The sequence below is a fragment of the Asparagus officinalis genome, chromosome 7 (genome assembly GCF_001876935.1).
Source record: "Asparagus officinalis chromosome 7, Aspof.V1, whole genome shotgun sequence".
Taxonomy (NCBI): Eukaryota; Viridiplantae; Streptophyta; class Magnoliopsida; order Asparagales; family Asparagaceae; genus Asparagus; species Asparagus officinalis.
Window position 1 is genome coordinate 50,810,956 of NC_033800.1, and position 12,810 is coordinate 50,823,765.

Here is a 12,810-nt window from a genome sequence, read left to right on the forward strand (position 1 = left end):
GAGAGAGAGAGAGAGGATACATAACCTTAACAACAAACCCTTAACCTTAACAACCAACCCGTAACCTTAACAATCAACCCGTAACTTTAACAACCTCCCAATACAAACAACCAAAATAATAAAAAACAAAAATAATAAAATAATCCTCATCAATCATTTCAACTATCCTCTTGGTACATCATGATAAAGAGAGAGAGAGAGAGAGAGAGAAATAATAAAATAATCCTCATCATTTTTTAATAAAAAAAGAAAGAGAGAGAGAAGGGTATTATGGTCTTCACATGTTTTAATGTCTTGGGTTTTGTGTTTTGGGGGCTCAGAGAACAAAATCTTTATTTTTAGGGGTAAAACACCCATTGACCAAGTCTTGGGGGTGGGAAGCACGTTCACTTGGTTGTTGGGGGCTGGAAGCATTTTTCCCTTTAAAGAAACTTAAATATTAATTCCTCACATTAAAACTGAAATACTTCTCATGACTTGAAACTCTGTTTAATATCAGTTAATACACACCCACATACATGCACATACATACATATATATATATATGGGACTTATATCCTTGTTATTGAGTGAGCTACATGTTGATGCATGAATGAAACATATGAAGATCCTTTTTTTTTTCTTCCCTTTGTATTTATTTTTTCCCTAACCAATAAAAACCTTTGATGCATAGGTTCATTGTTATGAACTGCTTTGACATGTTAGGTTAATTATTGCGAACCGGTTAATTTCATGTCATTCAGACAACCCAAGTTACTTCCATGCATCCTAGAGCAAACAAACAATAAAAAAAAAGTAAGATTATTGGTATCTTCTTATTGTGTTTTGAAAACTTTCATAACAAAGACAAGTTCAGGTTACAGAACTTAAATGTCCCTTGTAATAAGCAAATTAAAATCAACTTGTGAGACAATGACTCTAATATTTAACTCTGTTTAATTTCCATGTAATTGAGTAACCTACTTTAATTGATGAATGAAACATACAACAGAAGTCACTACTTTATTTCCATGTAATTGAGTAACCTACTTTAATTGATGAATGAAACATACAACAGAAGTCACTACTTTCAACGGACGAATACTTTGTGATATATACTAGTTTTTGTGTAGTCAAGTAAAAAAGCTAGCAAAATTCTTGAAGCTAGCTAGGTCACAATCATGTTGATTTTCGTGCACTATGCAAGGGTGCAAGCCAGCTGCACAATTTTAGCCCTGGCGAATGTCACCACTACACACTCAACAATGTAAATTTGGCAACTCTACCAACTATTTACTTCCAACCATGTGGTTTGTGGTCTCGTATTGGCTAATGTTTCATTAAAGGGGGGATTCACTGAGCAAGCAAGTGGTCCAAGCGCCTGCGCAACAGCACAAGTTTAGCCCTTACAAAGGTGATCACCAACTACACCTTTTACAAACTAAGTAAATTAGACAACTGGCTATCAACACTTTTTACAAATTAAGTAAATTAGCCAACTGACTATCTGCAACTTGATCCAAAAATATATTCATACCAGTTACTATTTAAATGGACGCATGCATGTGGAAATATATCCTGGTCACATTTCTTTTCAATATGCTAAATGTATAGGAGGAATTTAAAGAAAACAATTAAGTACACATCTTCATGTGGAACATGCTTTGCTTTCCTTTCCTTGCTAAACATAGAAGAGACATTATGGCTAGCTCTTGATTTCTCAGATATTTGTCTTATAAATGCATACACTTACTGAAGTCATCCATCAAGTGCATCCAAGTTACAGAGCCGATTGAATAGAGAATCATGAGTTGTTCAATGCGCTTTAATTTCCTTTCGTGTTATTAGTGGCGAAGTTAATTATGTTGACATTGATGCTGTCATCAGTAGCTTCTGGTTCTACCCTGCCTAAAGTGGGCTTCTACAGTTACACTTGCCCAGAAGCAGAGAAGATTGTCGCCGACGTCATCAAGGAAACCGTGGTCGCGGACGCCGGCACTGCGGCCGACCTTCTTCGAATGCACTTTCACGGTTGTTTCGTCCGCGTGAGTACAATATATGATTACGTACGCTTTGTAATAATTTATATATATATACGACCAGCGGCCTCACTAACAGTTACTAGTATTACTATCAGGGTTGCGATGCTTCCGTTCTTCTCGACTCTCTCCCTGGCGTCCCAGCCGAAAAGGAGTCGGTGGTGAACAATCATCTACAGGGCTTCGAGGTGATCAATGAAGCGAAAGCCAAACTCGAATTCATTTATGAAAAAGATTTAAGCAAGGAAAATTTATCAAAAAGAAAACGAAACCTTCACCAAACCAACTCAACCAGAAATTTTCACCAAATCAACCCAACCACAGATTCGCGATCGAGCTATGACGTGGAGCCATAGCATAAACTTAAATACACCACCACAAAACTCATCAATTAGATAATAGCACCACTTATTTTATAATAGCGTATAAATCAGGATCAATGCTCCATTTATTTGTAACAGTACCAATCAAATTTCAATTAGTTACTAACAGCACCTCTCCCTAATTAACCCCCCCCCCCCCCCCTTCCTCCCTAGTCATCACCTCAATAGCTCCATCCTCACAATCGCTTTCGCGAACTTAGCGCCTCCGCATCCTTGGCATTTCTCCGCACCACCGACAGAGTCTGGTCTGACCCCAGAACTCCCTCTTCTTCACCAAATTCAAATATACTTATTGTCCAACTTGACGCGTCTGAGCATCACAAGATCAACAGTAGGATCACTGGCATTTCTCGCGCGCTCGGACACTGGCCCTTCAACTGTCCAGAAAATGCGGGACCCATATTCAACGGGTCGGTGGAGTTACACGGTAGCGACAATTTCTTCCTCAACGTCGCCACCTCCTTTTTCATCACAATTGAAGTAAGATTCTAAAATTCTTATTCCCTTCTTTTTTTTGGCGCATAGTATGTCTGTTTATTGATAGGATTGAAAAATTAGAAGGCGCAAGATGGGAGAAGGCTCAGAAACAATAACGAGGATAGGACCCCGAGAACTAATGACAGCGCTTCTCAGGCAACTGGAAGATGGTGAAGGAGAGTTCACCTTTCCCTGCTGGCTCTGTCCCTCTTAATAGCTGTCACGCTTCGACCATCGTCGAGGTGAGAGTAAAGTCGAGTATAAGTGACTGTAATTAATTCTCACAATGTAGATTGTTGATAATGGTGTTTTTACTTTTTTTTAACTGTTTGCGCTAGGTCAACAAAGATAAGATTCTGGAGAGAGAGCAGCTACCTCGGCGGATTCTTGCCCCATCAAGAACCAAGGTATGTGGACTGATGATTCATATTCAGAGAAGAAGCTAGAGGTTTTAATCGTAAGGATTTTGTGTCATGTAGCCCTTTGTTGCTCGATGAAGGTCGATTGCTTTGTGGATCTTTTGGGATGGTCACCCTTTCTGGAGCTGACTCATTGGGGTCGCCAACTGCTCGTTGCTACGGGTAACTCCACGACCGAACCGTTGAATATGGGTCCGCATTTCTCGACAGTTGAAGGGCCAGTGTCCGAGGGCCGAGAATGCCAGTGATCCTACTGTTGATCTTGATGTTCAGTCGCCGCCAAGTTGGACAAATAAGTTTTTATTATTGATTTGTGAAGAAGAGGGAGTTCTGGGTCAGACCAGACTCTTGGTGGTGGCGTGAGGAAGCAGGGATGGCGGAGGGCGGCTAAGTTCGCGAAAGCGATGGTGAGGATGGGAGCTATTGAGGTGATGACTGGGAGGAGGGGGAGGTTAATTAGGGAGAGCGCTGGTTAGTACTATTGAAATTTGATTGGTACTGTTACCAAAATATGGACATTGACCCTGATTGATCTATATAGCTATTATAAAATAAGTGGTGTATTATCTAATTGGTGAGTTTGTGGTGGTGTATTTAAGTTTATGCTATGGCTCCACGTCATAGCTCGTCGCGAATCGTGGTTGGGTTGATTTGGTGAAATTTCTGGTTGAGTTGGTTTGGTGAAGGTTTCGTTTTCTTTTGATAAATTTTTCCTTGCTTAAATCTTTTGAATGCAGACCGTAGAGGGCCTATGCACATGCTTATGTCATGTTAGTGTGAGATTCTTTTTTCTCCTTAATTAGTAAATTCTATTGTTCGCCTAATTTTGATTCATATCGGGTCTGACCAGTACAGTGATCAACTTTTTCGGTCCAAGTTGCAAGCTTCCTACGTGGTTTTTAACTCTTTGTTGATTGATGCACAGTTTAGTGCTCTTAATTTAGGTGGTTGATACATATTTATTATGCAAACTGCTGGATGCAGACAATGTTAAGCTTGTCATGAGTTTCAGCATTTGGAATTGAAGGTCTCCAACTCAAATACTCTGTAACCATTATGTGATGTTGTTGAATACTACGATGGCAAAATTAGAGCAAGCTTGGCTATTGTGTTCATAGGATGTCAAATGTTGTTCCTCAGATCACGGATGGAATAGAGGCTGAAGATCACATCACTCGCGTGCTGGCAACTTGGCGCTCGTTGGCACTTCGAGTTTTTCCTAGAGCTTGATGTCCTAACTTCTACGTCTTACGGCGGCTTTTCTTATTTGTTTGTTAAGTACAATACCATCGTTCACATCAAGGATCATCCTTAAATCCTTATCTTTTTATTTAGTCATGAACGAAATTAGTAAACAGACATATTGGAGACAAAGTATTATGATGTGTGTTATTTATCAATGAGTAGCATTTGTTCATAGTAAAAAATGTATAGATTACCGGTTTTGCTGGGTTGGAAATAGGTCGCAAGAGATCAGGTTGGGTTTAAGAAAATAGAAACAATTTTGGTATACTTATTTGGGACTAAACTGAGAACTTAAACCCAACCTGAAGATTGATACTGTTATTGAGTAACTTGAGTGTATATTTTATTTGGGAGTTGTTTGATGTCCGAATCACACAGTCAATCATGAGAACTATCCGCTGATGACAAAGAGTGAGAGGATGAGAGATGGGGTCGACTCTCCTCGGACTTTATGCCCGATTCCTTGACTAGAATTCCTGATTCTTCTGCATAAACGAAGAGGAACGAACCGCGTAAGAGGCGGGGCTTGTTTCCCCTGTGGTACTCCGACGTCAAGTCAGGCTGGTGAGCTTGAGTGGAGTTTGGAGAGAGAGTCTCGGGCAATGAGGTCCTTGTAAGGGGTACTCTTTTAGAGTTATTAGTAAAAAGAAATAGATCAAGAGGGAGAAATGATCCCAAAGTTTAATGAAGGTCCAGGCTCTTAGTAGAGTCAAGATTAAAAGGAGCCGCCCTACCTTAACCTCCTTCCTCCTTTTATAGTCCTTCGGCCCCTGAGATTCTAACCCTTGACTTTGACTATGCATAGGAGGGCGGTGGTGGGTGAGTAGACAGGCTACTGAGTCATCCTCCACTTTGCAGATGTCAGCTGGCGACTGGAATGGAAGTCATTCGAGCATAGGGAGGATATCTTAGTGATATCTGAGAAATGACTTGTGAGCAGAGTAAGTTGTTTAGCATGAGATTTGTTAGAGTTGAGATCTTGATGGGATCGATCAATACTGTAGTTTTGATTGATGTATATCTGAAGGAGCTTAGTTGGATCTTATCCCTTAGTAGAGACGGGTTAGTTTTCAAGTCGTCCCTATAGATTTGTCTACCAGATAGTCGAGTGAGCTCTGGCCAGGAGACAGCCGAGTAGATGGTCGACCGAATATTTGAGGAGTCATTCTCGATATGAGGTGGGCGGACTCTTGAGGAGTCGTCTTGCATTATGAGGGGTTAACTAATCCCTCACTTTCGTCGTTAAAGATGACTCGTCGTCTGCGGCGGTCGATAGATTTTGTTCTTGGCTGGGCTTTGGGTCGCTAAGTGGCTTGGGCCATAGCTCTTTTGGGCATATAAAGAACTTTCTCGATATTTTATCTTTAGATGGCGAATTACCCATAGCAGATGACCTTTTCACTCGGAGTCGACTTTAGTCGGGTTTGAGTAAAATAGATATAAGCTTACGATCTGACTAAACTTGCCCAAGGTTGCTGAGGATTCTTAGTCAGTTGATCGTGGCTAAAAACATGGTGTAGGGCCTTCTGTCCAACCGTCATTAAGAAGCGTCATGGACAAAACGAGTGCGCTTCATTGCTAATTTATTGGATGGAATAATAGTGCAGGAGCGGTGTTAATTCGAGCAATCCGTTTCGAATTCTCAAGTAAATATTCTTGTTGCTTCAAGATTATGCCTCTTGAGTTCTTCTGCATGCTTCTTTGGAGGCTTTATAAATATCCTGATGGCTGAGAGGATTTTCTCACAGACTTTTCATCTTCAAATTATGGACTTTGTAAAGAATGAATTTTTCCCATGGCTTCTCCCGCTCCCACTCCTAGCCATCGCGAAGAAGCTTGTCGTACTTCGGCGTCTGCGTTCAAAGGTTCTTAGAGATCAGTTGAAATGGTCGTGCGAGGGATTCGACATCCTCGAGCCTTAACACTTGAGGATCCCAAGCTGACAGAGTCCGTATTTGGCCAAGGGTCATCAGTCAGCCCCGTCCCTGGAGGACGAGACTACCTCGGCGAACTCGTTCAACGAGGTTAAAGATTCGACACCCGACCGCCAACACGATGAGTCTATGAAAGGCCATGATGGAGGTAGGTCCAGTCACGCCAACGACATTGCTGCAAGGTGTTGAAACAAGCCAAGAAGAATGCATCTCGAAGAAGGAGAAGATCCATATGACGAGGCTCGTCTATGAGATAGTCGGAATCTAAACCAACGTAAGGAACGCATTCTTGAACCTCCACCTGAAACGTATACTTCTTGGTAACGATCCCATTATGAGCCTCGTGTGATATAACTTAAACACGAGCCTCATTGACACATGGTTCACCTAAAACAGGACCTCAAGGGTATGTTCATTAACCAAACGCAGATTTTGGCCTAGGGTTTGTAAATCACAACGCGGACCCTCGCGTTCTTCTCCAGAATGCGATGTGGTCACCAAGTTCAAGGGGGTCAACATGGGTTTAAAATTTATGTCGCGACAAGAACCTGTCTCACCTACTCAAGGGCAGAGGGGTTCCATCCCGGTCCTTATGCTTGGTGAAGGATTCCTCCCAAGTTTCTGATTTCCGGGTATTACTCTCTAGAGGGAAACCGGCGACAAACAGCTCATTCATGCCAATATGAGCGGCTTATTTGCCAGTCCACTTAGAATGTCACTGCTATGGCACCTGAACCTCGACAATACTGTGTTCGCAGATTGACAAATGTCGCCAGGACTGCCAAGCGACAACATCATCATAAGAAGAATATTTCTAAAGCCGAATTACTCGAAGTCCTATTAACATGATAGGAGAGAGAAAGACCTCAGCTATAGTTCGGATGAATCAGAAAGAAGTCATCTTCGACTGTCCAGGAAATTTGTGACGAGTTTAAAGGGATATATCGCCACGCCCGAACCCGAACAGGAGCTATCGCCCTCAGTTAACTATCACAAGTTAGCCAAGGGATGACTTCCGATGATGAACATTCAGCAATTGTTGAATCTCAATCCTCAAGCTCTGTCATGGTACAGAGGCTCCGTGTACATGACTGGAGGTCTTGACGACTTAGAAAAGAGTCGATGAATATCATGTTATGTTCTAAGCGGCAGGCAAGAGACACTTCTTCATAGAGACATGTTGGCCAGTTCTTTGCAGAAAAAGGCAAAGCATGATGTCTTCTCGGAATAATTTCAAGGCGAAAAAAAGCCCTGAGTTTCAGATCGTGAGGCTCAGAACATAGAATCCTCTCTGAAAACGAGAAGGAGATGGAAAGAGAACTGAATCCTCAGTCATCTAAGATCGAGAACTAGAGGCTCACCTCAGCAATCGCTAACAGGAGCGAACTTCCGAGGAGGAAGAGTGGTACTCTTTATCTTTGCTGAATGAGACACATCTCCTTATCCGTCAAAATTTAACCCCAACCTTGCAGGCTCTTCGATTGCACAGGATCACCAAACACAACAACATCTTCTATTTCAAGTCTCAGGCAGGAGATGTCGGTAGCAAACCGATCCCATTCTGAGCCGTTTTTTTATTGGCACCCTTAAGGGTGTTGCTTCGATGGTTCATGAAGCTGGCCTGCTGGATCTAATTCAAAATGGGTAGATCTAGAAAGCTTTTTTTGGCAGGTTCTTTGAAGATAATACAGAAGTCTCGTCGCCGAATCTCCTACCACCGAAGCAGAGGAAGGAGAGTCCATCAAAACTTATGTTGAGAGATTCTGCAGCATATGACATTACCATGCCGGCATCAGGTATGACCCAATCGACTTTGGGTCGAAACTTTTTGAGCACTACTCTCTCGGTGGAGTTACCCGGTAGCAACGAGCAGTTGGCGACCCCAATGGAGTCAGCTCCAGAAAGGGTGACCATCCCAAAGATCCACAAAGCAATCGACCTTCATCGAGCAACAAAGGCTACATGACACAAAATCCTACGATTAAAACCTCTAGCTTCTTCTCTGAAATGAATCATCAGTCCACATACCTTGTTCTTGATGGGGCCAAGAATCCCCGGAGGTAGCTGCTCTCTCTCCAGAATTTATCTTTGTTGACCTAGCGCAAACAGTTAAAAAAAAGTAAAAACACCATTATCAACAATCTACATTGTGAGAATTAATTACAGTCACTTATACTCGACTTTACTCCTCACCTCGACGATGGTCGAAGCGTGACAGCTATTAAGAGGGACAGAGCCAGCAGGGAAAGTGAACTCCTCCTTCACCATCTTCCAGTTGCTGAGAACGCTGTCATTAGTTCTCGGGGTCCTCATCCTCGTTATTGTTTCTGAGCCTTCTCCCATCTTGCGCCTTCTTAATTTTTCAATCCTATCAATAACACAGACATATATCGCCAAAAAAAAAAGGAATAAGAAATTTTAGAATCTTACTTAATTGTGATGAAAAAGGAGGTGGCGAGCGTTGAGGAAGAAATTGTCGCTACCGTGTAACTCCACCGACCCGTTGAATATGGGTCCCGCATTTTCTGGACAGTTGAAGGGCCAGTGTCCGAGGGCCGAGAATGCCAGTGATCCTACTGTTGATCTTGATGTTCAGTCGCCCGCCAAGTTGGACAATAAGTATTATTTGAATTTGGTGAAGAAGAGGGGAGTTCTGGGGTCAGACCAGACTCTGTGGTGGTGGCGGAGGAATGCCAAGGATGCGGAGGGCGGCTAAGTTCGCGAAAGCGATGGTGAGGATGGGAGCTATTGAGGTGATGACTGGGGAGGAAGGGGGAGGTTAATTAGGGAGAGGCGCTGGGTTAGTACCTAATTGAAATTTGATTGGTACTGTTACCAAAATATGGACATTGACCCTGATTGATCTATACGCTATTATAAAATAAGTGGTGATATTATCTAATTGGTGAGTTTTGTGGTGGTGTATTTAAGTTTATGCTATGGCTCCACGTCATAGCTCGATCGCGAATCTGTGGTTGGGTTGATTTGGTGGAAATTTCTGGTTGAGTTGGTTTGGTGAAGGTTTCGTTTTCTTTTTGATAAATTTTCCTTGCTTAAATCTTTTTGAATGCAGACCGTAGAGGGCCTATGCACATGCTTATGTCATGTTAGTGTGAGATTCTTTTTTCTCCTTTAATTAGTAAATTCTATTGTTCGCCTAATTTTGATTCATATCGGGTCTGACCAGTACAGTGATCAACTTTTTCGGTCAAGTTGCAAGCTTCCTACGTGGTTTTAACTCTTTGTTGATTGATGCACAGTTTAGTGCTCTTAATTTAGGTGGTTGATACCATATTTATTATGCAAACTGGCTGGATGCAGACAATGTTAAGCTTGTCATGAGTTTCAGCATTTGGAATGAAGGTCTCCAACTCAAAATACTCTGTAACCCATTATGTGATGTTGTTGAATACTACCGATGGCAAAATTAGGAGCAACGCTTGGCTTATTGTGTTCATATGGATGTCAAAATGTGTTCCTCAGACACGGATGGAATAGAGGCTGAAGATCACATCACCTCGTGCTGCACTTGGCGCTGTTGGCATCTTCGAGTTTTTCCCTAGAGCTTGATGTCCTAACTTCTACGTCTTACGGCGGGCTTTCTTCTATGTTGTTTGTTAAGTACAATACCATCGGTTCACATCAAGGATCATCCTTAAATCCTTATCTTTTTTATTTAGTCATGAACGAAATTAGTAAACAGACATATTGGAGACAAAGTATTATGATGTGTGTTATTTATCAATGACGTAGCATTTGTTCACTAGTAAAAAAATGTATAGATTACCGGTTTTGCTGGTTGGAAATAGGTCGGCAAGAGATCAGGTTGGGTTTAAGAAAATAGAAACAATTTTGGTATACTTATTTGGGACTACAACTGAGAACTTAAACCCAACCCTGAAGATTGATACTGTTATTGAGTAATTGAGTGTATACTTATTTGGGAGTTGTTGATGTCCGAGATCACACAGTCAATGAGAACTATCCGCTGATGACAAAGAGTGAGAGGATGAGAGATGGGGTCGACTCCTCCTCCGACTTTATGCCCGATCCTTGGACTAGAATTCCTGATTCTTCTGCATAAACGAGAGGAACGAACCCGTAAGAGGGCGGGGCTTGTTTCCCCTGTGGTACCTCCGACGGTCAAGTCAGCTGGTGAGCTTGAGTGGAGTTTGAGAGAGAGTCTCGGGACCAATGAGGTCCTTGTAAGGGGTACTCTTTTAGAGTTATTAGTAAAAAGAAATAGATCAAGAGGGAGAAATGATCCCCAAAGTTTAATGAAGGTCCAGCCTCTTAGTAGAGTCAAGATTAAAAAGGAGCCGCCCTTACCTTACCCTCCTTCCTCCCTTTTATAGTCCTTCGCCCCTGAGATTCTAACCCTTGACTTTGACTATGCATAGGAGGGCGGTGGTGGGGTGAGTAGACAGGCTACTGAGTCATCCTCCACTTTGCAGATGTCAGCTGGCGACTGGAATGGAAGTCATTCGAGCATAGGGGAGGATATCTTAGTGATATCTGAGAAATGACTTGTGAGCAGAGTAAGTTGTTTATGCATGAGATTTGTTAGAGTTGAGATCTTGATGGGATCGATCAATACTGTAGTTTTGATTGATGTATATCTGAAGGGAGCTTAGTTGGATCTTATCCCCTTAGTAGAGACGGGTTAGTTTTCAAGTCGTCCCTATGATTTGTCTACCAGATAGTCGAGTGAGCTTCTGGCCAAGGAGACAGCCGAGTAGATGGTCGACCCGAATATTTGAGGAGTCATCTCGATTATGAGGTGGGCGGACTCTTGAGGAGTCGTCTTGATTATGAGGGGTTAACTAATCCCTCACTTCGCGTCGTTAAAGATGACTCGTCGCTCGGCGGGTCGATAGATTTGTTCTTGGCTGGGCTTTGGGTCGCTAAGCTGGCTTGGGCCATAGCTCTTTTGGGCATATAAAGACACTTTCTCGATATTTTTATCTTTAGATGGCGAATTACCATAGCAGATGACCCTTTTCACTCGGAGTCGACTTTAGTCGGGTTTGAGTAAAATAGATATAAGCTTACGATCTGACTAAACTTGCCCAAGGTTGCTGAGGATTCTTAGTCAGTTGATCGTGGCTAAAAACATGGTGTAGGGCCTTCTGTCCAACCGTCATAAGAAGCGTCATGGACAAAACGAGTGGCGCTTCATTGCTAATTTATTGGCATGGAATAATGTGCAGGAGCGGTAGTTGATAATTCGAGCAATCCGTTTCGAATTCTCAAAGTAAATATTTCTTGGTTGCTTCAAGATTATGCCTCTTGAGTTCTTCTGCATGCTTCTTTGGAGGCTTTATAAATATCCTGATGGCTGAGAGGATTTTCTCACAGACTTTTCATCTTCAAAATTATTGGACTTTGTAAAGAATGAATTTTTCCATGGCTTCTCCCGCTCCCACTCCTAGCCATCGCGAAGAAAAGCTTGTCGTACTTCGGCGTCTGCGTTCAAAGGTTCTTAGAGATCAGTTGAAATGGGCGTGCGAGGGATTCGACATTCCTCGAGCCTTAACACTTGAGGATCCCAAGCTGACAGAGTCCGTATTTGGCCAAGGGTCATCAGTCAGCCCCGTCCCTGGAGGACGAGACTCTACCTCGGCCGAACTCGTTCAACGAGTTAAAGATTCGACACCCGCGCCAACACGATGAGTCATGAAAAGGCCAATGATGGAGGTAGGTCCAGTCAACGCCAACGACATTGCTGCCAAGGTGTTGAAACAAGCCAAGAAGAATGCATCTCGAAGAAGGAGAAGATCCATATGACGAGCTCGTCTATGAGATAGTCGGAATCTAAACCAACGTAAAGGACGCATTCTTGAACCTCCACCTGAACGTATACTTCTTGGTAACGATCCCCATTATGAGCCTCGTGTGATATAACTTAAACACGAGCCTCATTGACACATGGTTCACCTAAAACAGGACCCTCAAGGGTATGTTCCATTAACCAAACGCAGATTTTGGCCTAGGGTTTGTAAATCACAACGCGACCCTCGCGTTTCTTCTCCAGAATGCGATGTGGTCCACCAAGTTCAAGGGGGTCAACATGGGTTTAAAATTTATGTCCGACAAGAACCTGTCTCACCTACTCAAGGGCAGGGGGTTCCATTCCCGTCCTTATGCTTGGTGAAGGATTCCTCCCAAGTTTCTGATTTCCGGGTATTACTCTCTAGAGGGAAACCGGCGCAACAACAGCTCATTCATGCCAATATGAGCGGCTTATTTCTGCAGTCCATTTAGAATGTCACTGCTATGCACCTGAACCTCGACAATCTGTGTTCGACAGATTGACAAATGTCGCCAGGACTGC

The 12,810-nt window shown here is 42.7% G+C and overlaps 1 protein-coding gene across 1 annotated transcript; it reads right to left on the reverse strand.

Moving 5' to 3' along the window:
• On the reverse strand, nucleotides 2,719–9,557 carry LOC109847128. Its single transcript, XM_020416373.1, has 5 exons — nucleotides 8,907–9,557; nucleotides 8,670–8,826; nucleotides 8,505–8,572; nucleotides 8,329–8,415; nucleotides 2,719–2,821 (listed from the first exon to the last, which is right to left on the reverse strand). Exons 1-5 carry the CDS (start codon nucleotides 8,996–8,998, stop codon nucleotides 2,719–2,721), a joined length of 507 nt encoding a protein of 168 aa, XP_020271962.1. The 5' UTR covers nucleotides 8,999–9,557.